Source organism: Osmerus mordax, chromosome 24, assembly GCF_038355195.1.
Source record: "Osmerus mordax isolate fOsmMor3 chromosome 24, fOsmMor3.pri, whole genome shotgun sequence".
NCBI lineage: Eukaryota > Metazoa > Chordata > Actinopteri > Osmeriformes > Osmeridae > Osmerus > Osmerus mordax.
Window position 1 is genome coordinate 2,659,955 of NC_090073.1, and position 25,064 is coordinate 2,685,018.

At 49.1% G+C, this 25,064-nt stretch overlaps 1 protein-coding gene across 12 annotated transcripts in view; it reads left to right on the forward strand.

Annotated features, from left to right (window-relative positions):
• The window catches only part of LOC136933033 (NACHT, LRR and PYD domains-containing protein 12-like), a 561,343-nt gene that overhangs the window by 327,805 nt on the left and 208,474 nt on the right, over positions 1-25,064 (forward strand). For 3 of the 12 annotated variants that reach the window (XM_067228392.1, XM_067228395.1, XM_067228394.1), the window contains 3 exons: positions 7,730-7,903; positions 12,281-12,327; positions 14,626-15,515. The exons of 8 other annotated variants lie outside the window; for them this stretch is intronic. In XM_067228392.1, coding sequence (XP_067084493.1) covers positions 7,730-7,903; positions 12,281-12,327; positions 14,626-15,161 — 757 coding nt within the window. In that variant the 3' untranslated portion in view covers positions 15,162-15,515. Of the gene's footprint in view, positions 1-7,729; positions 7,904-12,280; positions 12,328-14,625; positions 15,517-25,064 lie in introns of those variants that run through there. One more of the 12 variants, XM_067228396.1, reaches the window with a different exon arrangement.

Sequence of the window (25,064 nt, forward strand, 5' to 3'; positions counted from 1 at the left end):
GGAAAGACTGGTGCTGCCTGCGCTGGTCCTGGTGGAGCAGGAGGTTGGGGTGGTGGCTGGAACATCACTGGGGCCTGGTGTGTCGGGTTCTCGGGAACCTGGGCCTCTGCTTCCTGTTTTTCTTCTCTGCAGTTATTGACGTGATGGAGTATGTGTTCTGGCCAGTCCATTCTCATCAGGCCTACCACACCGTCTAGACACTTTTGTACATCTTGAATTGCCTTTATCACCATAAGCATAAACAGTCTCTGTGTGGTGTTGTTTGTGTTCCAGGCACTCCCTGTCTCATTACTCCACCTGCATTGAAAAGCATGCAGAACCTTTGATGGACATTCGTCGTCTTTCAGCATTTCGCCATCTAGCTTAGAGGGATCCATCTTCTCTGGGTAGTGTTTCGTTAGCTCTGCCCATACTTGGTTGCGGTGATCTTCGAACCCTACGCTGTCCACTTGGTTTCCGGTCACCACTCTTGGCAGTTGTGCATTTTGGAAAACTTCTGCTGTTATCTGCTTTCCGGCCGTGTGCATTAGCAGAGCCTTTATATCTCCCAGAGCCAGTGTCACTCCTGCTGTGCTGTTATCCATTTGTTAGCTCCATCAGTGAATGTAGTCTACCTGCCAGGCCGATCATGTCCATGAACGACCATGGCACGTACAAGGGATCTTGTCCAGGTCCTTTTACCACCAGTGGGCATTGCTGGATCGGATCGTCTAGATCCTCTGTTCCCCTCCCTTCTAGGTGGTCGTTTAGGTTGGATCTTCTCCCCAGTCTTCCACCATCTCTCACCCAGCGCTGCTCTTGTTCTTCACGTGTGTGTCGCTTGTGATGACTTGAGTGCACGACCCCTCTGCCGCTGAGTTGTTGCCATGCGCTGTGGGGGTCCTCGTTTGGTCTGACTTCAGGTGTTGGCCTGGGTGTGGACATCTTGTCACTGCGGTTTCGTAATTTTGTCATCAGGTTGTTTATTTCATACTTCATCCTTCGTATTGACTACTCCCAGTCTTGACATTTCTGATTGATGTTGTCCCCCTCTTCCAGCGATTGCTCTCTGCTGTTTTGTTTGGGGCGTGTCCCTAATGAGCGATCTGTTTGGAGGTGCTGCATCAGTTTCTTTACTGTCTAAATATGTGGGTGGCTCCAATGGCCATACTGGTGCGGTGGGGCTCTGTCCCTGTACTTCCTTTATTCTTGTCTCTGTTGGATTGGTTATTTTCTCTGTCTTCTTTCTTTCATCACTTCGTATTTTCCGTCTTTCTTGCCATCTGCTGGCGTCTGTGTCCTTCCTTTCTAAACCAACCTAGCACTTCCTTTTCCCTCGTCTTCTTTCAAATCTTTAGATTTGTGGGGCTTTATGTTGACCTCCACCTCCTCACAGCACGCTAAATCAAAGGATCCTCCTTTCGGCCAAATTGAATTGCGAGCATGCCATTTCTTCAGGAAATGTTGAATGAACTTTTTGGTGTCTGGGTGGCGTTTTTTTTTAATTACCTCCACTGGAGCCGTCACCTGGCTGTGCAAAGCCTTCTCACTGTTTATTGTACTTTACAATAATCACAGTCCCCTGATACTTCTGATTGCCGTCAGTATTACACACAATCCCTAGTGCCTCTCTTCCTGTCTCTCTATGGAGCCGCGTCCTGCTCTATACGCACACAACCTTGCTCCTGGTTGTGAAAATAGTCGTTCTCTTGTGGCAGGTGCCACGCTCTCCGCAGAGCCTGTGTCTACCTTTCGGAAACTCAAGCACAACTCAGGGAGAAACAACAAGAAATAGCTAGACACGGAGAGAGGGTGCGAGTGTGTGTGTCTGGGAATGAGTGGGTATGTGTGTGCGAATGAGAGTGAGTGGGTGGGTGTGTGTGTGTGATGAAATACGTTAATTTAAGTGAGTGTGTCTATAAGTGTTTGTGGATGTATGTGTGTGTGTAACTGGGAATGAGTGGGAGTGAGTGTGTGAGTGTGATTGAGAGCCGTTAATGTGGATGATTGTGTGTAACAGTGTTTGTAGATGTGTGTGTGAGTATATGTAACTGGGAATGAGTGGATGTGTGTGTGTGTGTGGGTGGGAGAGGAAGAAAGAGAGAGAGACAGAAAGGGTGGGGGGTATTTTGGGAAGGAGAGACAAGACAAAAACAGAGAGGATGTTAATGTGTGTGTTTGTAGTGGGTGTAGGAGTGTGTGTGTGTGTGTGTGCGTGTGCGTGTGCGTGTGCGTGTGCGTGTGCGTGTGAGAAAGGATGTGGATGTACGTGTTCGAGAGGGAGAGAGAGAAAGAGTCTGTGAGAAATGAACCGCTGATGCTTCTGATTATATTAATCTCTGATAGTGCTCTGATAGTTTTAATACTTTAAATAAAAGAAATAGGAAATTCTTCTTTTGAAGAAGAGATTGCACCAGTTTACCTGGCCTGCTGGGTGGGCTCACACCTCGGAAACGCACAGAATTAAGCAGATGTATATAAAAAAACTCTTACCTTACTGCTTACCTTATAAATTTGTTTGGCCAAGGCGTGTTCCGAGGTGCTCTCCTCCCACAGGCCCGTGGTGGATCCTCAAACTTCTCCTGGTTGTAGCTCGCCAATTTGATGAAACAAAAGTTCTGTACGTCTTCAGTCAATTCTCAAAATTTAAAAACAGCACTGGAACTCAGCAGGGTTGATGCAAAGTGTTTTATTGGTTCTCAGGTAACAAAGATTCCCAATAGAACGTGAGCGTGATCCCGGGATCAGACTGAAGTTTTCTCCGGACAATTTAACTTATATAGTCTTCTCCCCATTGTATGTTAATATGGTACGATATTTGTTGGTTACATAGACATTAGGTAATCTTACCAAGCGACTTCTGTCACAGCATCTGTGAACACATCCAGACTGGATGACTGAGGAGTAGTGTGTATGTGGTCACTACTGTCTGAACCAGTATCATGAGGAGTAGTGTGTATGTGGTCACTACTGTCTGAACCAGTATCATGAGGAGTAGTGTGTATGTGGTCACTACTGTCTGAACCAGTATCATGAGGAGTAGTGTGTATGTGGTCACTACTGTCTGAACCAGTATCATGAGGAGTAGTTTGTATGTGGTCACTACTTTGTTAGAACCATTCCAAAACATACCAAAGCATGTATTGTGTTATTGTATCTCACTGGTGAATTAATCTTCAAGTTTCATGTCACAATAACACAATCAAGCTAACCATTCCTGAACAGTGTCATATATTCAGTGATAGTTTGATCATGTCAGTACAACATTGCCATAGATCTCATCTATGGCACTGATAATAGGAGATACTAAACCTAGTATTTATCCTAGTACCAAGGGAATTGTGACTGATGTCCTACATTTCACATTATATTACTTAGAAATACCTCAGGAAGACCACATGATGTCTCAGTATACATTAGACAGGATCGTTTTTGGGATATTTCACAAGTACAATCCAGCTTAGTAAAATCAGCTTCTCAGGCAGGTTCATTTTTCACATTGGTTACTGGCAACTGTGTCATTGTGTTCAAGTCAAATGTTATTTGTTAGCCCTTTTTCAAGCAATGTCGCAGAGGGCTTCACACACACCCATAGAACTGCACCTAAACCAACCTAAACCCTCAAGAAAGACAAGGACAAACTCTCAGGAAAACTCATAGTTAAAACATTTAAGAAAGCTTGGTAGGAGCAATTCAGTGAGAGTTCCACTCTTCCAGAGGTCGGTGACTCAGAGAGGTGCTGATCATAAGCAAAGCATAATCATGCATCAAGAGTAGAGATAACAATAAAATGTGCACATGGATGTTAAACACAGATATTCAGAGTTCCAACTCAGTGCTCTTGAGTTGGCACATGTCAGTTTGGGCAGTGGTAGCCACAGGGCTGGGAAGTAGGATCAGCACAGCATCACATAACAGCCCGGTAGATGGACAAGAAGGAAACAGGAACTCTGTTTGCTCCATCATGAGGCCGATGTCCACTTGGCAACTAGGTCCAATGTTGGCAGACCAGCGACCTGGCAGGTGTTGAAAGCTCAACTCCCCACACCACAGGGGGGGGTGAGGGGGGAGGGGGGGGCAAGAAAGTAGGATTAGAGAATGCAAAGGATCAAATAACAGTTCAAATAACTGTAAGGTTGAGGTACCTACTGGTTAACTGTAAACTAGTGTAGCAGTTCAGTCATAAGACTGACTAAAAATAACAATAAGGGGTTTTGATGGAACCCTAAACACCAAGACAGTGCCAGCCTCCCTGATTGAAACATGAAGTCTGTTCCAAAGGAGAGCAGCTTTATATGAGAACACCATGTCCACCTGTTGTTTTCAGCTTGCAATAGTTACTCGCTACAACACTCATGGAAAATTATCAGACTGATATTCTTTATTTCTACCTCTAGAGGGTAGTAGTGGCTGGTGGACTGTGCAGTCATAGCTTTCGCAAAGAGAGAAATGGAGGTACTGTCATCTTCAGCACCTTTATAGACTCTGTAACCTAAATCAGTAGCACACATAATCTCAATTTCTTATTGTGTACGTGTGTGTCTGTGATTGTTGTGATGTATTTTTATGAATGTCAGGGTCACTAGGAAAAGTAAGACATTTGAAGTAAAAAAAAATAACTATTTGAGGGTTTTCTCTGCTGTTAAATATAATAGCAGTCATGTTTGACCCTGAAGACAACACAAGGGTTAAGATATACTATTCATCATATTATTGTACATTTACCTGGGCAGTGAGTTTAGCATCTGGCGGCTGTTGTTCCTGTGGTTGACGCCTCTTCCACTACATGAAGGGTTTCAAATTAGGAATGGCAAGAAAAGTGTGCTTGATGTATGATACTACTGTATATACTGTATATATGTATGGAACTGGCTATTCACATTTATTCTGACATACTTTACTTCATAGGATGGTAGTATTCCATCTGAGATGCAGGGAGAGTCAGCCAAATGCCCCATACCGAGTGAGATTTCAAACATATCTGCTCTTTAAAAAAGGGAAGAAAGAAAGTTGAACACAGAACGTCAGTCTTTTATTGGTCCTTTGCACAGATCACAAAAGGTGACATTGACCATTGAATTTCTTGAGGTTGGCCCTGCTAATGCATCCTAACATTAAAGCAAAAAGAGCACAGAATGCAAACATGACTGTTACAACTTTAAACTAGAATTTTGGAAAGAATATAAAATGTTGAAATAGCCTATATAAAGACATAGGCATGATGGTGTTAAATGATTATCTGTAATCCATGAACAGCATACTAATATAGCAGTTCCTCTTCTCGCAGGGAGTGCAGAGCCAACAGGCAGCAGGTTATCTAATGACTTAACATAGTTAAATAAATACTGACAGGCATTCTCTGTTATTTAAAAAAATATATATATTTGCTAGATACGTTTTTTGAATGCTTTTGGTTAATTTCACTTCCATTTAATTTCCCCTTTAATTTTTTAGAAGAACTTCTTTTACAATGCTAATATTGTCCAATAGCCTGAAGTGTTTGATGGCACGCCCTGTCATGTGATCTCTGTCTCTGGATCAGTTATCCGTGTTGCTAAAAAGAACAATGTTAACTGAAGGGAACCAGATGTCTATCTGCTCAGAAAATTCTAAGCTAGGGAACAATTTACCATCTGAAAGTTAAAGTCTATTAGTAGCCGGTCCAGAACAAATAAGTTTACTGAGGCTTTTTACAGTAATTTAGAAGCAAATTACCTCAGGTTTACCACAGAAAATTCTCAGGGTTTAAACCAGGACGTTTTGTAGCTAATAGGCTACAGAGAGACTGAAGTGGGATATTCTTCAGTCGGAATCCAACTCAGTGGAACAAGTTCGGCAGGTAGGCTGATATTTTACCACTTTATATATATAAATTACGTTTTAGTTGACTGCGGCAGGGTGTGGGGAATGGGAGGTAGTTACAAATAGCTAGAAAGAGGCAGCAGGAGAGGGCTTTGTCGGGAAAGTAGCTGGTCGCTGTTGTTTATTAGGTTGTCATGACTTTATGAGTGATTAACGTCCTGTCACTGTTCAGTTGCTCATCCTCCTCGATATCGTGATATTTAATACAATTCTGAAGCAGCGGCGGCAATGATGATCTACGTCTAGCTGTCATAGAACTCGGTTTAGAGAGGTAAAGGTCACGTGGCCGTGAACATTGCTTTCTGCAATGGTGGATAGATATGATCCATGTTCTATGTCTCGTACTGCTTAAGAATAGGGGCTATAGACAAGTTTACGCGCCAAATCCCAGGGGGCCGCCATAACTCTACACAAATGCATTTCATTTCCACCGGAAGTGGTTTGCAGAGCGTCTGCCGTTGTAAACACAGCGATGTCGATGCTAGCTTGGGATCACGGTTCTACTACTTTGACATACCTGTCGTTTGACATTTACTACTGGATAAGTTGTCAACGTCGTCGCCATACTTTTAAGTACATTTTAGAGTAGATTTATAGTTATAAAGATTGCCAGTCTATCATTTTGTAGCTTTTAACATGGAGCAAAGGCAATGTCAGAAGATGACTTTAGTCGGTGATTCATTAGAACATTTGTTGTCTAGCTCTTCAATCTCTCAGAAAATGTAGGCTAATTATTTGGCTAAAGGATGCCACACATATCAGACAGAAGTTGTTCTATAAATTCGTAGCCCAACATTAAAAACATTTATAGTCGGTTGACTGATCGCGTTGTTGTACCCAGTCAAAGGAATAAACACACAGGAACATCATGAACATTCAATGGTGTTGCCAGTTATCCTGGCAAAACATGTAGCATAATGTTCTTTATTTATTGCCAGGACACGGTCCAAGTAGCCTAGGTATACATAACATTGAAAGCTAATTCGTTTGGAATTTCTAGGCTATTGATGTTACATGTTGATGTTCAGCATATTGAATTTAACAACTTCAGAAGGACAAGACAGGCAGTACACTGTTATCCTTATTTAAGTGGCTTGTCACTGCCTGAAGTGCCTACTTATCTATCTATTCTTCCTATGAACCCGGTTATGACTGCTTTAAACAAGCACCGGTTGGCTACACACCTCATGCCGGGCTTGATGTGTGTATTGGCACTTTGAAAGGTTTGAATTATTATATCCACATATCAATGTATAATTATTCAATCCACTGCAACAATAGGACAAAGGAACACCAACAAAATGTGAATAGCCTACAAACAATAAGCATACTACTGTAGTATAACTGTAACAGGCTAGAGGCGATTCTAGGTTTTAAAACTGGTGGTCGTAGCACTCTATCTAACCACTCGTTCAGGTGCTTTCTCGAGTGTTTGCAACCAACTACCGCACACGTCGTTCCCGAACCACTTTTCTTCATGTTGTAAATTGTATATCATCTTTGTCACTGCGATATCAGTGCTTTGTCGGCACAACGGAGCTAGCTAGCAAAACAAACCCAGCCCGCCAGAACGGAAGTGAATTGCATCGAAGGGAGGAGTTTAGGAAGTAGAGCGGAAACGGCTCATGAAATTGTCTATAGCCCCAACTAATTTGTTGTGTTCATTCAAGTCAAGTGTGGCTTTATGTAGCAGACGTCCTGATGTTCCATAGAACTACTAGCACCAAACTGAACACAAACCTAACCTTCCTGAACTGGGGGGAAAGGTCACTCTGTCTAATGAGGGGGAGGAGCAGCTATGACAGCACCTGCCAAATGAACCCCTCTGTGCTGACTCACTCTGGAGGCCCAGATGGATTCTGTCACAACATTGATCCTCTTTCTACAGGCTGTCAGGCTGTCTGGTCACAGAGGAAGGCTGTGCTTCTCTGGCCTCAGCTCTGAGGTCCAACCCCTTCCACCTGAGGGAACTGGACCTGAGCTACAATCATCCAGGAGAAAAAGGATTGAAGCTGCTCTCTGCTGGACTGGAGGATCCACACTGCAGGCTGGAGAAACTCAAGTAAGGAGATGTTTGTGTTTTTATATACCTCTTCATGTAATGTTGCTTAACACTGAATATACAGTCAGGTCCATAAATATTTGGACATTGACACAATGTTCATCATTTTGGCTCTGTATACCACCACAATGGATTTGAAATGAAACAATCAAGATGTGCTTTAAGTGCAGACTTTCAGCTTTAATTTCAGGGTATTTACATCCAAATCAGGTGAACGGTGTAGGAATTACAACACATTTTATTTGTGCCCCCCCCCTTTTTAAGGGACCAAAAATAATTGGACAAACTAACATAATCATAAATCTAATTGTCACTTTTAATACTTGGTTGCAAATCCTTTGCAGTCAATGACAGCCTGAAGTCTGGAACCCATAGACATCACCAGACGCTGGGTTTCGTCCCTGGTGATGCTCTGTCAGGCCTCTACTGCAACTGTCTTCAGTTCCTGCTTGTTCTTGGGGCATTTTCCCTTCAGTTTTGTCTTTAGCAAGTGAAATGCATGCTCAATTGGATTTAGGTCAGGTGATTGACTTGGCCATTGCAGAACATTCCACTTCTTTGCCTTAAAAAACTCTTTGGTTGCTTTCGCAGTATGCTTCGGGTCATTGTCCATCTGCACTGTGTAGCGCCGTCCTATGAGTTCTGAAGCATTTGGCTGAATCTGAGAAGATAATATTGCCCGAAACACTTCAGAATTCATCCTACTGCTTTTGTCAGCAGTCACATCATCGATAAATACAAGGGAACCAGTTCCATTGGCAGCCATACATGCCCACGCCATAACACTACCTCCACCATGCTTCACTGATGAGGTGGTATGCTTTGGATCATGAGCAGTTCCTTCCCTTCTCCATACTCTTCTCTTCCCATCATTCTGGTACAAGTTGATCTTGGTCTCATCTGTCCATAGGATGTTGTTCCAGAACTGTACAGGCTCTTTTAGATGTTTTTTGGCAAACTCTAATCTGGTCTTCCTGTTTTTGAGACTCACCAATGGTTTACATCTTGTGGTGAACCCTCTGTATTTACTCTGGTGAAGTCTTCTCTTAATTGTTGACTTTGACACAGATACGCCTACCTCCTGGAGAGTGATCTTGATCTGGCCAACTGTTGTGAAGGGGTTTTTCTTCACCAGGGAAAGAATTCTTCTGTCATCCACCACAGTTGTTTTCCGTGGTCTTCCGGGTCTTTTGGTGTTGCTGAGCTCACCAGTGCGTTCTTTCTTTTTAAGAATGTACCAAACAGTTGATTTGGCCACACCTAATGTTTTTGCTATCTCTCTGATAGGTTTGTTTTGATTTTTCAGCCTAACGATGGCTTGCTTCACTGATGGTGACAGCTCTATGGACTTCATATTGAGAGTTGACAGCAACAGATTCCAAACACAAATACCATACTTGAAATGAACTCTAGACCTTTTATCTGCTCCTTGTCAATGAAATAACAAACTCCCTTTATGAGGGAATACCATACACCTGGCCATGGAACAGCTGAGCAGCCAATTGTCCAATTACTTTTGGTCCCTTAAAAAGGGGGGGGCCACATAAAAAATGTGTTGTAATTCCTACACCGTTCACCTGATTTGGATGTAAATACCCTGAAATTAAAGCTGAAAGTCTGCACTTAAAGCACATCTTGATTGTTTCATTTCAAATCCATTGTGGTGGTATACAGAGCCAAAATGATGAACATTGTGTCAATGTCCAAATATTTATGGACCTGACTGTACATCTAAGTATGTTAACAGGCCTTGCATTTCATGATTATACAATCACAGACTGCATGTTTATTTAGGACAGTGGGTTAGGAAGAGAGAAACCCTATATAATCTACAATAGCCTTTAGTGCAATTATGATTATATAGCTACAATCATAATTGTATTTCCTGGGGTCTATTCCAGAAAGTGGGTTGAAGTGAAAACAGTGAGTTTGTTAACCCTGAGATGAGGGAAACTCTGGGTTTTCTGTTCCAGAAAGAGAGGAAACACAAACTCTGGTTACTTTACCACGGTAACTGATGGTCACTAACCTAACCTGCTTGCTGGCAGCTTTTGTTTAACAAACCATGAATTTCTCCCTCTCTCCTCCCTCATGCCGAGCCTGAAGCAACTATCAGACATGGGGTGTCCTTTCCTCATCCAGGGCTCCAGACTAACTTGTTTTACTAGCAGCACTGTAGCCCCTAACTGAACATGTTGGGGGCACAGGCAGAACATGTAGGGGCCTACACCTTAAATTGACCTGCAAGGAAATTATTCAAATTTTCCACATTTTAAATGTATTACTGATAATGTGCTGTTGTATTTTAGTTTGCAGTAGGGCTGTGCGATATGACCAAAATCTCATATGCTGATATAGATCCTTTCATATCCCGATAACGATACATAACACAATATGGCACATTTTCTTTCAATTCAATGAATAAATAGTTGATATAAAATGACCACATGGAGAGGCTCTAAATTGCGGCCATTTTGGTTGCATATGAAAGGGAAAAACTTGCCTGGGGCGCCAAATGTGCTAGGACCGCCACTGTGTATAACACATAAGGATGACATGAAATTTCCATGCAGAGCTAACCTGGTATTTACTGAACATGTCCCTGTTAATCTGTGCTGTGGAGGTTGATGGACCCTCCTCAGGGTTTCCCGCAGCACTTTCCAGTTAAGGCGGCCGCTTAAGCAACACACGCCTGCCGCCTTAACTACGTCGTCCAAAAGAAAAAGAAAGATGAATGCCGTGTTACTCTGTCCTGTTTGCTCCCTTTCATTCCAAACAGTACCTTCTCTGCAGAATGCATTAGTCTATCGTACAAACGACCCCCCCCCCCCCCCCAGAACACATCAGGCTAGACTCTACAACCCCCCCCCCCCCCCCCCCCCCGGTCTGACGGCAAACCCTACCACCTTAACTAACACATTTTCTGCGGGAAACCCTGCTCCTCCTTGTAATGCCCAGTCATGCTCTGTTATAAAGGAGAAGAATGTGCCAGTTGTTTTACCATTCATTCTTTGTTCTCATCACGTACATGTCAAACCCATAATTCCACACAAGAACCTCAAAACAATGTACATGGGGAGAGAACAGTGTAGCTCAGTAGCTACCATACAGTAAGATGTATACCTCTGTAGGTCTTTCTGAATCCCTCTGTGGCAGCAGACAACATATCTGTATTATTCTGTGATGAAGAGCATTCTGTTCTACTGTACTGTACACATTCTTTGCAATATTGAGAACTTAAACTGCAAGAGTTTCTGTTGTGGCAGAAGGCTCAACAAGGCAGGTAACACCATCATTGTCCTTTGGGAGAAATGAACCCCCCAAATGAAATCTCCACAAACACACTAACATGTTATGTGGGCACTTGTGTCCTCGGGGGTGATAGGCTTGGATGAGTTCCCTCCAGGGATGCCTTCAGCCGCTGGTCGCCCAGCGTTCTGACTCAGAGCCAGCTCTTCTGCCTCTGTCAGAGGTGGTGCCCTCCTCTGCCTTCTTTCTGTTAGTCCGCTACAAGTCCAATGTTCATATACTGAGCAGGATTAGGTTAAACAACATCTATGTGTTAAAACAGCATTCTCACAAGTTGAGACAGCCACTGAATGATTTGCACTTGGTTTAATCCTGTCAAACATGATGAAAACAATCATGTGTCTGAATCAGAATGGGACAATGACAGACAAGGAATTTACTTCTACTCCGAAAGATAGCGACCGAGGCAGCCATTATCGGCGCCCCCTTGAAAATGTCAGCAGAAACATGAGGAGAGGAGAGGAGAGAAAAAGTCAACCCCCAGACTATGCTCCTAGAGGAGTACAGTGTGGGAACAGGAGAAAACACCTCAGCACATGGGCACATACATTGTACAACATTACAGAACTCATGACATGCAAAGGGGGTGGGAATGCCAAAGCAAAATATGCCCTACCTGTTTGAACTGATTTTATATTTCATTTTCAGCTCTGTTTTGTGCCCATAGGATTGTTCTACCACTTGTTCAGCTGTAGTAAGACGTGTGGTTAAATGTCAAATAAATAGACTGCATTGAAATGTACTCATTGACCAATTGTCTGTCTTTTGCTGTTGCAGTTGTTGTTTACCTTTCAGAAAATGTTTGCATACTCGCCTGCACGCATGAGAATTCCTCATTCCAGTGAATTAGAATTAAACAAACTCAGATCAGCTTTTCTGGAACCGATAACTCTGTGCTTCCCATCTCAGGGTTCATCAAGTCAGAGTTCAGGGTTAGGCTCAGAGTTTGTAAAACCTGTTTTCTGGAATACACCTCTGATGATAAACATAGAAACAACATGTTTACTTTAGTCACTTAGCAACAGGTGAGGTGTCATTTCCTCATCATTCCTCTGCTTCTCCCTACAGTGTGGATCATGATGGAGAGTGCAGGATCAAACCTGGTCTTAGGAAATGTGAGTATTGACTGCTACTTAGTCTTAGTACACAGGGTCATACAGGGACAATACCATTAGTGACTTTGACACTGTCAGAAATGGACACACGTATGTGCCCTCCCTTCACCCTCCCCTCTCCTCCCCCTCCCCTGTTCCCCCCCTCCCTTCCCCTAGCTGGTGTGTGTTTCCTCTCCCCTTCCCTCACTTCTCGCTTCCTTCCCTCTCCACTGCCCTACCCTCTCCTCCTCCCACCCCTCCCTTCATCTGCTTCTCCCCTTTCGTCTCTCTCCTCCTCTCCACCCCCCCCCCCCCCGGCCTCGCAAGGAACTTTGTTTCTCACTGTCCAGTACCGTCCGGAAGTGCAAAATTAGAAGGAGGTGGGGGGGGCTGGGGGGAGAGGAGGTGGGGGGTTGGGGGGAGAGGAGGTCAGGGGGGTGGGGGGAGAGGAGGTGGGGGGGAGAGGAGGTCAGGGGGGTGGGGGGAGAGGAGGTGGGGGGGAGAGGAGGTCAGGGATGGGGGGAGAGAGTAGATAAGGGGGCTGGGGGGAGAGGATGTTGGGGGAAGAGAGTAGATAAGGGGGGTGGGGGGGGAGAGGAGGTCAGGGGGGTAGGGGGAGAGGAGGTTGGGGGAAGAGAGTAGATAAGGGGGGTGGGGGGGGAGAGGAGGTCAGGGGGGTGGGGGGGAGAGGATGTGGGGGGGAGGAAGTCAGGGGGCGGGGGGGAGAGAGTAGATAATGGGGGTGGGGGGAGAGGAGATGGGAGGGTGGGGTGGGGGGAGAGGAGGTCAGGGGGCTGGGGAGAGAGGAGGTCAGGGGGCTGGGGGGAGAGGAGGTGGGGGGGTGGGGGGAGAGGAGGTGGGGGGGAGAGGAGGTCAGGGGGGTGGGGGGAGAGGAGGTGGGGGGGGAGAGGAGGTCAGGGATGGGGGGAGAGAGTAGATAAGGGGGCTGGGGGGAGAGGATGTTGGGGGAAGAGAGTAGATAATGGGGGTGGGGGGGGGAGAGGAGGTCAGGGGGGTAGGGGGAGAGGAGGTTGGGGGAAGAGAGTAGATAAGGGGGGTGGGGGGGGAGAGGAGGTCAGGGGGGTGGGGGGGAGAGGATGTGGGGGGGAGGAAGTCAGGGGGCGGGGGGGAGAGAGTAGATAATGGGGGTGGGGGGAGAGGAGATGGGAGGGTGGGGTGGGGGGAGAGGAGGTCAGGGGGCTGGGGAGAGAGGAGGTCAGGGGGCTGGGGAGAGAGGAGGTCAGGGGGCTGGGGAGAGAGGAGGTCAGGGGGCTGGGGGGAGAGGAGGTGGGGGGGAGAGTTACATTACATTTAGTCATTTAGCAGACGCTCTTATCCAGAGCGACTTACAGTAAGTACAGGGACATTCCCCCAAGGCAAGTAGGGGGAAGTGCCTTGCCCAAGGACACAACGTCATTGGCCACTCAGCCATCTGACTCCGTTAGAGTCAGAGTTGATAAGGGGGCTGGGGGGAGAGAGTAGATAATGGGGGTGGGGGGGGAGGAGGTCAGGGGGGTGGGGGGAGAGGATGTGGGGGGGAGAGGAAGTCAGGGGGGTGTGGGGAGAGGAGGTCAGGGGGTGGGGGGGAGAGGAGATGGGAGGGTGGGGGGAGAGGGGGGTGGAGGGAGAGAGTAGATCATGGGGTGGGGGGAGAGGAGGTCAGGGGGGAGAGGAGGTGGGGGGGAGAGGAGGTGGGGGGGAGAGGAGGTCAGGGGGGAGAGGAGGTGGGGGGGAGAGGAGGTGGGGGGGAGAGGAGGTGGGGGAGAGGAGGTCAGGGGGGAGAGGAGGTGGGGGGGAGAGTACATTTACATGTCTTCATTTATCAGACGCTTTTATCCAAAGCGACTTCCAAGAGAGAGCTTTACTAAAGAGCATAGGTCACTGATCATAAACAACGAGACGCCCCAAAAACATTGTGGGGAGCCAAAACATGAAGCATACATTGTGAAAAGCAAATAAGTGCCAATGGGAAGAACCAGAAGAGCATGTAGTTAAACAAGTTACAATGAAACAACATGAACCTCAAAAGTGCAAGAGTGTACCTGTAGAAAAGCAACAAGAATAGAATTCACACGAGTACAAGAAGTTAAATCAGTTCCAACTAACCAACAAGAGCAACAAGTCCCTCAATAAGAGTCATTGTGTTCCTGGAGGAAACTCACATCAGGTCCAGCAAATCATTCCTAAGTACTGTAGTACAGGAGTAGATAAGGGAGGTGGGGGGGGGGGAGAATGAAAGGGGGAGGGCAGGAAGAGGGAGACATTCTAATGTGAATGATGATGATCAGTAATATATTGTGTCTTGGTCTCCCCCATCAGATGCCTGTGAGCTCACACTGGACCCAAACACAGCACACAGAGAACTCTCTCTGTCTGAGGAGAACAGAAAGGTGACAAGGAGGAGAGAGGAGCAGCTGTATCCTGATCACCCAGAGAGATTTGAGATCTATGCACAGGTGCTGTGTAGAGAGGGTCTGTCTGGGCGCTGTTACTGGGAGGCAGAGAGGAGTGGAGGATGGGTTTATATAGCAGTGACATATAAAGGAATCAGCAGGAGAGAAGAGGGTGCTGACTGTATGCTTGGATGCAATAACAAGTCCTGGAGTCTGGAGTGTGATGGTAACAGTTACTATGCCAGGCACAATAAGAAGGACACTGACATACCTGCCCCCCCCTCCAGCTCCCACAGAGTAGGAGTGTATCTGGACTGGCCGGCCGGCACTCTGTCCTTCTACACAGTCTCCTCTGACACACTGACCCACCTGCACACATTCCACAGCACATTCACTGAGCCCCTCTATCCTGGGTTCTGGGTTTATCCTGACTCCCCAGTGTCCCTGTGTCAGGTAGAATAGCCCACACACACTCTCACACACTGTGCTCACATAGATGTCATTGAAGATTTAACTGTATACAGTTGTAATTGATATCCCAGAGTGTTTGTAAATATTGGTGTGTGTAGAATGTTTGTTTTGTTTTCATTGTTGACAAACAACATTCCTGTCTTTGATCTCAGTTCCACTGAATGTGATGAACTAAATAGTGTCTTACTGCCTAAATAAGGAGAAATAAAGATGTTTTATACAGGATGATAGAAGACATGCTGTGTGTTCGTTGGTGACCCAGTGGTCCTACACACATGTACACACACACATGTACACACACATGTACACACACACTATGAAAACACTACATTTAGGACCAGTAATGGGACACTATTACCCACTTGAATATACACTGTGTGTGTCTAGTGTGATCCCCTCTCCCCCTGACCTCCTCTCTACCCACCACCTCCTCTAACTCACTGAGTGATAAAGAGGGGTGTTGGGAGGGGGGGGTCTAACTCACTGTGAGTGATAAAGAGGGGTGATGTGGGAGGGGGGGGTCTAACTCACTGAGTGATAAAGAGGGGTGTTGGGAGGGGGGGGGAGGGGGGGGGGGTCTAACTCACTGAGTGATAAAGAGGGGTGATGTGGGAGGGGGGGGTCTAACTCACTGTGAGTGATAAAGAGGGGTGTTGGGAGGGGGGGGTCTAACTCACTGAGTGATAAAGAGGGGTGTTGGGGGGGGGGGGGGGTCTAACTCACTGAGTGATAAAGAGGGGTGTTGGGAGGGGGGGGGGGTCTAACTCACTGTGAGTGATAAAGAGGGGTGTTGGTAGGGGGGGGGTCTAACTCACTGTGAGTGATAGAGAGGGGTGTTGGTAGGGGGGGGGGGTCTAACTCACTGAGTGATAAAGAGGGGTGTTGTGGGAGGGGGGGGTCTAACTCACTGTGAGTGATAAAGAGGGGTGTTGGTAGGGGGGGGTCTAACTCACTGTGAGTGATAGAGAGGGGTGTTGGTAGGGGGGGGGGGGGTCTAACTCACTGAGTGATAAAGAGGGGTGTTGGGAGGGGGGGGGGGTCTAACTCACTGAGTGATAAAGGGGGGTGTTGTGGGAGGGGGGGGTCTAACTCACTGTGAGTGATAAAGAGGGGTGTTGGGAGGGGGGGGTCTAACTCACTGAGTGATAAAGAGGGGTGTTGGGAGGGGGGGGGGTCTAACTCACTGAGTGATAAAGAGGGGTGTTGGGAGGGGGGGGGGGTCTAACTCACTGAGTGATAAAGAGGGGTGTTGGGAGGGGGGGGGGTCTAACTCACTGAGTGATAAAGAGGGGTGTTGGGAGGGGGGGGGGTCTAACTCACTGTGAGTGATAAAGAGGGGTGTTGGGAGGGGGGGGTCTAACTCACTGAGTGATAAAGAGGGGTGTTGGGAGGGGGGGGGGGTCTAACTCACTGAGTGATAAAGAGGGGTGTTGGGAGGGGGGGGTCTAACTCACTGAGTGATAAAGAGGGGTGTTGGGAGGGGGGGGGGGGTCTAACTCACTGTGAGTGATAAAGAGGGGTGTTGGGAGGGGGGGGTGTCTAACTCACTGTGAGTGATAAAGAGGGGTGTTGGGAGGGGAGGGGGTCTAACTCACTGAGTGATAAAGAGGGGTGTTGGGAGGGGGGGGGGTCTAACTCACTGAGTGATAAAGAGGGGTGTTGTGGGAGGGGGGGGTCTAACTCACTGTGAGTGATAAAGAGGGGTGTTGGGAGGGGGGTGTCTAACTCACTGAGTGATAAAGAGGGGTGTTGGGAGGGGGGGGGTCTAACTCACTGAGTGATAAAGAGGGGTGTTGGGAGGGGGGGGGGGTCTAACTCACTGTGAGTGATAAAGAGGGGTGTTGGTAGGGGGGGGTCTAACTCACTGTGAGTGATAAAGAGGGGTGTTGGTAGGGGGGGGTCTAACTCACTGTGAGTGATAGAGAGGGGTGTTGGAAGGGGGGGGGGAGTCTAACTCACTGAGTGATAAAGAGGGGTGTTGGGAGGGGGGGGGGGGTCTAACTCACTGTGAGTGATAAAGAGGGGTGTTGGTAGGGGGGGGGGTCTAACTCACTGAGTGATAAAGAGGGGTGTTGGTAGGGGGGGGGGGGTCTAACTCACTGAGTGATAAAGAGGGGTGTTGGTAGGGGGGGGGGGGGTCTAACTCACTGAGTGATAAAGAGGGGTGTTGGTAGGGGGGGGGGGGTCTAACTCACTGAGTGATAAAGAGGGGTGTTGGGAGGGGGGGGGGTCTAACTCACTGTGAGTGATAAAGAGGGGTGTTGGTAGGGGGGGGGGGGGTCTAACTCACTGAGTGATAAAGAGGGGTGTTGGTAGGGGGGGGGGGTCTAACTCACTGAGTGATAAAGAGGGGTGTTGGGAGGGGGGGGGGGGTCTAACTCACTGAGTGATAAAGAGGGGTGTTGGGAGGGGGGGGGGTCTAACTCACTGAGTGATAAAGAGGGGTGTTGTGGGAGGGGGGGGTCTAACTCACTGTGAGTGATAAAGAGGGGTGTTGGGAGGGGGGGGTCTAACTCACTGAGTGATAAAGAGGGGTGTTGGTAGGGGGGGGTCTAACTCACTGTGAGTGATAGAGAGGGGTGTTGGTAGGGGGGGGGGGTCTAACTCACTGAGTGATAAAGAGGGGTGTTGTGGGAGGGGGGGGGGTCTAACTCACTGTGAGTGATAAAGAGGGGTGTTGGGAGGGGGGGGGTCTAACTCACTGAGTGATAAAGAGGGGTGTTGGGAGGGGGGGGGGGTCTAACTCACTGAGTGATAAAGAGGGGTGTTGGGAGGGGGGGGGGTCTAACTCACTGTGAGTGATAAAGAGGGGTGTTGGTAGGGGGGGGTCTAACTCACTGTGAGTGATAGAGAGGGGTGTTGGTAGGGGGGGGGGTCTAACTCACTGAGTGATAAAGAGGGGTGTTGGGAGGGGGGGGGTCTAACTCACTGTGAGTGATAAAGAGGGGTGTTGGTAGGGGGGGGTCTAACTCACTGTGAGTGATAAAGAGGGGTGTTGGGAGGGGGGGGTCTAACTCACTGAGTGATAAAGAGGGGTGTTGGGAGGGGGGGGGGGGTCTAACTCACTGAGTGATAAAGAGGGGTGTTGGGAGGGGGGGGGGGGGTCTAACTCACTGTGAGTGATAAAGAGGGGTGTTGGGTGGGGAGGGGGTCTAACTCACTGAGTGATAAAGAGGGGTGTTGGGAGGGGGGGGTCTAACTCACTGAGTGATAGAGAGGGGTGTTGGTAGGGGGGGGGGGTCTAACTCACTGAGTGATAAAGAGGGGTGTTGGGAGGGGTGGGGGGGAGTTATATAAAATATGAAGATGAGGATGTAAGGGTATAAAATAATATATAAAGTAAGTGAGAGTTAAGTGTGAGTTGTGTGGTGGCTGCCACTATGAATAAGTAATGAGTGACATACAGCCAAGTTATTACACGTAAGAAAAAATATTGCACGTAATTGCATAAATAAATATTGCACATAGAAGTGGACATGTGGGGGTTATGGACACGGTTCAGCAGCAGTGTCAGTGATCGTTGAACAATCTGACGGCAGCAGGAAGGAAGGATCTGTGGAACCTCCTTCACACACCGAGGGTGAATCAGCCTATCGCTGAAGCGGCTCTCCAGAGCGGCTCTCCAGAGCGGCTCTCCAGAGCGGCTCTCCAGAGCGGCTCTCCAGAGCGGCTCTCCAGAGCGGCTCTCCAGAGCGGCTCTCCAGAGCGGCTCTCCAGAGCGGCTCTCCAGAGCGGCTCTCCAGAGCGGCTCTCCAGAGCGGCTCTCCAGAGCGGCTCTCCAGAGCGGCTCTCCAGAGCGGCTCTCCAGAGCGGCTCTCCAGAGCGGCTCTCCAGAGCGGCTCGTGAGTCCTGCAGGGGGTACGACTCGTGATCCAGCATGTACGTCAGTTTTGCCAGGACCCGTCTGTCGCCCACCTCCTCCAGAGGACAGCCCAGGACTGAGCTGGACTTCTTGATGACCGTGTCCAGCTTCTTCCTTTCCCTCTCAGTGATGCTGCTGCTCCAGCAGACCACACCATACAGGATGACTGATGCCACCACTGAGTCATAGAAAGTCCTTAGGGGTGCCCCCTGCACTCCAAAGGACCTCAGTCTCCTCATGAGGTAAAGCCTGCTCTGACCTTGCCTGCTCTGACCTTTCCTCTACAGTGCATCAGTGTGGTGAGTCCAGTCCAGTCTGTGGTTCAGGTGAACACCCAGGTACTTGTAGGACTCCACTCTCTCAATGTCCATTCCCTGGATGTTCACCGGTGGGGGGGGGCAGACCAGTGTCTGCAGAAATCCACCACCATCTCCTTGGTCTTCCCTGCGTTGATGAGGTGGTTTGGCCGACACCAGTCCACAAAGTCCTGCGTCAGTCTTCTGTACTCCGCGTCGTCATCATCGCTGATCAGGCCGACTATGGCGGAGTCGTCAGAAAACTTGAGCAGGACGCAGCCATCCGAGTTGTGTCTGAAGTCAGCAGTGTAGAGAAGTAAGAATAACAAAAAGTAGCACTCCAACCAACACCAAACTCAGAACTTGCATAGGCAACCGGCATCAGAAAAACCTAAACAACAAGCAAGGTAGGCACGAGACAGAGTCCCCTAAATACACCTAACAGAACGAGGCCCAGGTGAACCTAATAACAACAATCAGAGCTGAGCAAGCCGGGCATGAGGACCTCTAGTGGCCAAAACACCAAAAAACAAGCAATACACTGACAGGTACTGACTCCACAGAGCCCTCCCCTGTCCATCTACTCAGAGGGAGAATGAACAGCTATTCCACCCCTAAAACACCTTTCAGATAAACACAATCACCAAAGTGGCTTCTGCCTAAACAGGAGATATACTCTACAGTGTCTGGCTGCAACGCTGACACGCTGAACCTTTCTATTTGTGTTACGATCACACAAAGACACACATGCTCTCACACACGCGCACGCAGACACTCACACTGAAACACACACAGACATAACACACAGCGAGTGATAGAAGCCCCTGGAACCTGGGGTGGGGGTGGAGGAGAGGAGCAGGAGGGAGGCTGGATCTAAACTGTTCCACACGTCGTCAACCACTTGTACACTTTGGTGTGGACCGTGGAGTAGATGGTAATGACTTCCATGTCCCTATCTAGACATGGTGATGTCACTGCACCCCTGTGATGCAGGACCGGGGAGGCGGGGCTCTCACGGTGACGGACGGCTGGTGACGGTGCAGCTCCATCAGGCCCAGCATGGAAATGACATGGAAGTCATTACCATGTACTCCACGGTCCACACCGAAGTGTACAAGTGGTACAGCTGCATGGCCTACTCAGTAACCGTTAGAGGCTGAGCTAAGGAGACCTGATGAGAGAGGGGAGGGAAGGAGAGGAGGAGAACGGCGTCCTCTGTTGATACTGTAGTGGTCAGCTTTGGGCTGATCGGGTTGCTTTCTCAAGAATGTCGAGAGGGGAGGCTGAGGCTGAGTTCTAATGCAGATTGTCTTTATCGTCACAAGAACAACGGTTACATTCGGTTAGATCTCTTCGCCAGAGAAGATCTACCTAATACATGAATTCACAGTCATTATATACAGTCGATAGGCAGTCCCATCATTTGTATCTTGACCCTGTCTGTGCGACTGCATTGATCTTAATCAGTGTATGTCTGTTTGTCTCGGTCCCAAAAGACCCTTACTTATCCACAGTGAACGTACAAAGTCTATCTGCTCTCTATCTGCTCAAATATGTAATGTTCGTATTGTGATCTCTGATGCCGATCACTTTGGTTACCTGATTGCGTCATCACTGATGGTATCTTAGTGTTATGCTTTTAGTGGCCACACATTTTAAGGTCAACTAGTTCGACCTTATGTCTTTACTGTCTAAATCTGCCACATAGGTTAGAGTGGGTGTTTAATGCAGCTGGTGTGTTTGATACGTCCTCCTCTAGGGAGAAAGGGGGCAGCATCAACATCCTGACATGATTCCATACTGGGTAGTGGAGCGGAGGGTTGGGGGGGCACGGGGGGAGATTTCTGGGCATGGGGGCCAGGAGTAGGGTGGAGGTCGGGGGGAGGGAGTGGAGGGCTGGGCTCTCAGTGGCCCCCACCCCCCACTGCTTCTGCTCCGTGGACAAACTCCCCACCAAGGGGGAGAAGAGGTGGAAAGGGGGAGGCGGGGGGAAGGGAAGGGGAGAGTGAGGGACAGAGGGGAACAGGAGTCCAGGGGGGGCCTTGTGCTCCTGCAGCCACCCCCCCCCACAGCCTCCCTCCTGCGTCCTCCTCCACCCCCCTCTCACAGGAGGAGCTGCTGCCCCCCGAGCCCCAGGTCAGGCCGAGTCAGGCAGCCAGTCCAGCCTCGGCCCTCCCCCTCTCTGACCCCCCCAGCCTGTGTCCCAGCCCACCGTCTGCTCCCCCTCTCTCTCCCGGTCCCCATCCCTCCCCCCCTCCGGCCAGAGCCAAGCTCCAGCACCAGAGACTGCGCTCCGTGCCCCAGTCCTGGAGGTTCAGTTCCCCCCGCTTGCCCCCCAAAGCCAAGAGCCTCCAGCCTGGAGAGGGAGGTCCGACGGGGGGAGACGAGAGAGGGAGACACACGAGCCGTCAGCACCACCCACGACCTGGCAACAGGAAGTAAGGACCCCCACTCTACTGAGACCACCGCTGCCCTGGAGACCGTATACCATGACCCGGCGGCCGTTGCTACGGGAACAGAGACGGAGAGTCGAGCTGTTTGGTGTCTGCTGGTGAGAGCAGCATGGTGACAAGCAGGTCTTTGGTGTGTTTCAGTGTGTCAGTGTGTGTGTGTGTGTGTGTGTGTGTGTCTATGTTTCATTGTGTGTCTGTGTATGTTTTAGTTTGTGTGTATGTGTGGCCTCCTCTGTATGTCGTAGCTCAGACATTTATACCCACAAGTGTAGTCTTGCAGTAACTACAACCGCTACACCACCTGCATGCTGGATCCTCCTTCCTGCAGGCAGCATCACACCCCCGGGCTATCAGCAGGAAGTACAGGAAGTCTCTGCAGTCTTGAAACCATCCTCACCCACCCATGACAGCTGCTGGGAGGACGTCCAGGGGCGCCGGACACATGGATCAGGTCCTGCTGTGTGCTGCTGGAGGGGCATCACCACCCACACTCTCCCATGTCCACACCTTCAATCACTGGCCTGACACGGGGGAACTGGGAGTTGGTTGGGCTGCCCAGGAACTGGGGGGGACCATCTCACAGGAGACCCTCCACGAGGCCGTGACCTATCTTCTGGTTACCATCTACCCTCAGCAACAAGGTCCCTCCACCCTCCCGTGTCCACATGGAAAGCGGAGCCATCCAGCCCACTTCCACCTGCCTTGGCCCCACACCAACTGTTCGTGCCCTGCAGGCCCCACCTGGGAGAACGGGACCCTCAGGCCGTCACCCCCCAACCTGCCACTCTGCGACGAGGGACCCTCTCTCATGGGGGACAGGCCCCCTCGACCCGTGGGGTCTCTACGGAGGAACAGGCGCGCCGTGTGGAGGTCGCTGACTCAGAGGAACCAATGGACACGGACCACCAACCGTCAGAGGAAATGTCCTCCTCCGATCGTCCCCTCTGCCCCCCATGACGAGCCCCCCGTGGTGGAGGCAGTGGACTGGAGTGACATCGACGATCTGGAGGGCGCTGGGTGAGCAGAACCAACACGGACCACACGGCACCTGTCCCAGTGAGCCCCTCGACCAATCATCACCTCTATCTACTGCAGCGGACCTGTCACACTGAGCCCCTCAACCAATCATCACCTCTACCTACTGCAGCGGACCTGTCCCAGTGAGCCCCTCGACCAATCATCACCTCTACCTACTGCAGCGGACCTGTCAGACTTTATTGAATGCCTGTCTTAAAGTATTTGATGTTCATATTGATATTAAACAGCGTAACCTGTTGTTCTCCTCCTTTACACACATCAAGGACAGGTAAGGTTGGGGTGAGAGAAAGTTCAGGATCACTCCACTGTCTTGTAGCAGTGTCTTGTAGCGGTGTCTTTACCTCATTTAGTCTGTCCATGATGTATCGTTATAATGACTTACCCTTTCATCAATCATCTTTCCACATTTCACACTACCTTTCATTTGGCTTTGTGTCCAGATTATTCCTCCTTGGCTGCAGAATGGTGCATGTTCTTGAAAGCTATTTCAAGAACATGCAGGGAACTCCTGAGGGAGTCAGGTGGCTGAGCGGTGAGGGAATCGGGCTAGTAATCCGAAGGTTGCCAGTTTGATTCCCGGTCATGCAAACTGACGTTGTGTCCTTGGGCAAGGAACTTCACCCTACTTGCCTCGGGGGAATGTCCCTGTACTTACTGTAAGTCGCTCTGGATAAGAGCGTCTGCTAAATGACTAAATGTAATGTAAATGTATTTCAATCGTTGCTGATGCCTGCTTCCTTCTCCTAACATTTGCTTTACTCACAAAGCAATGCAGTGCAGATTAACATCTCATGAAATGTACTTTACTGTTTTGGTGATGCTTTTATAGATTTTCTAACGTACAATTTTATTGTGCCTTGAGCGTACAGGTCCCACCATGCCCCCAGCCCCAATGAGAGCCCCCTCCCCCTCCAGTGAGGGCCCCCAGCCCCACTGAGAGAGGCCCCTCCCCCTCCAGTGAGGGCCACCAGCCCCAATGAGAGCCCCCTCCCCCTCCAGTGAGGGGGGCCCCCAGCCCCAATGAGAGGCCCTTGACATTGACCCTCTGGAATGAGCTGGCATGGACCCTCAAATACACCAAGCCATGACCAGGGTTGACATACTCATCACTGGACCCCTGATAGGAGACACCCACAACCCTGGTCAGGGGTTGGTTTCAACCCTGAGTCACGGAGCCACTGACCCCAAATCTCAGGGTAGAACCTCCCCACTCTCACCACTGTTGTCTCTGATGACAGCAGAATGACACTCTCACCACTGTTGTCTCTGATGACAGCAGAATGACACTCTCACCACTGTTGTCTCTGATGACAGCAGAATGACACTCTCACCACTGTTGTCTCTGATGACAGCAGAATGACACTCTCACCACTGTTGTCTCTGATGACAGCAGAATGACACTCTCACCACTGTTGTCTCTGATGACAGCAGAATGACACTCTCACCACTGTTGTCTCTGATGACAGCAGAATGACACTCTCACCACTGTTGTCTCTGATGACAGCAGAATGACACTCTCACCACTGTTGTCTCTGATGACAGCAGAATGACACTCTCACCGCTGTTGTCTCTGATGACAGCAGAATGACACTCTCACCACTGTTGTCTCTGATGACAGCAGAATGACACTCTCACCACTGTTGTCTCTGATGACAGCAGAATGACACTCTCACCGCTGTTGTCTCTGATGACAGCAGAATGACACTCTCACCGCTGTTGTCTCTGATGACAGCAGAATGACACTCTCACCGCTGTTGTCTCTGATGACAGCAGAATGACACTCTCACCACTGTTGTCTCTGATGACAGCAGAATGACACTCTCACCGCTGTTGTCTCTGATGACAGCAGAATGACACTCTCACCACTGTTGTCTCTGATGACAGCAGAATGACACTCTCACCACTGTTGTCTCTGATGACAGCAGAATGACACTCTCACCACTGTTGTCTCTGATGACAGCAGAATGACACTCTCACCACTGTTGTCTCTGATGACAGCAGAATGACACTCTCACCGCTGTTGTCTCTGATGACAGCAGAATGACACTCTCACCACTGTTGTCTCTGATGACAGCAGAATGACACTCTCACCGCTGTTGTCTCTGATGACAGCAGAATGACACTCTCACCACTGTTGTCTCTGATGACAGCAGAATGACGTCCAGATGGAACGTTCCGCCCTCCTCTTCTCTCCGTCAGTGCAGCAGATGATGGCGACCATCACCACGACAACGGCCTCCCTGGA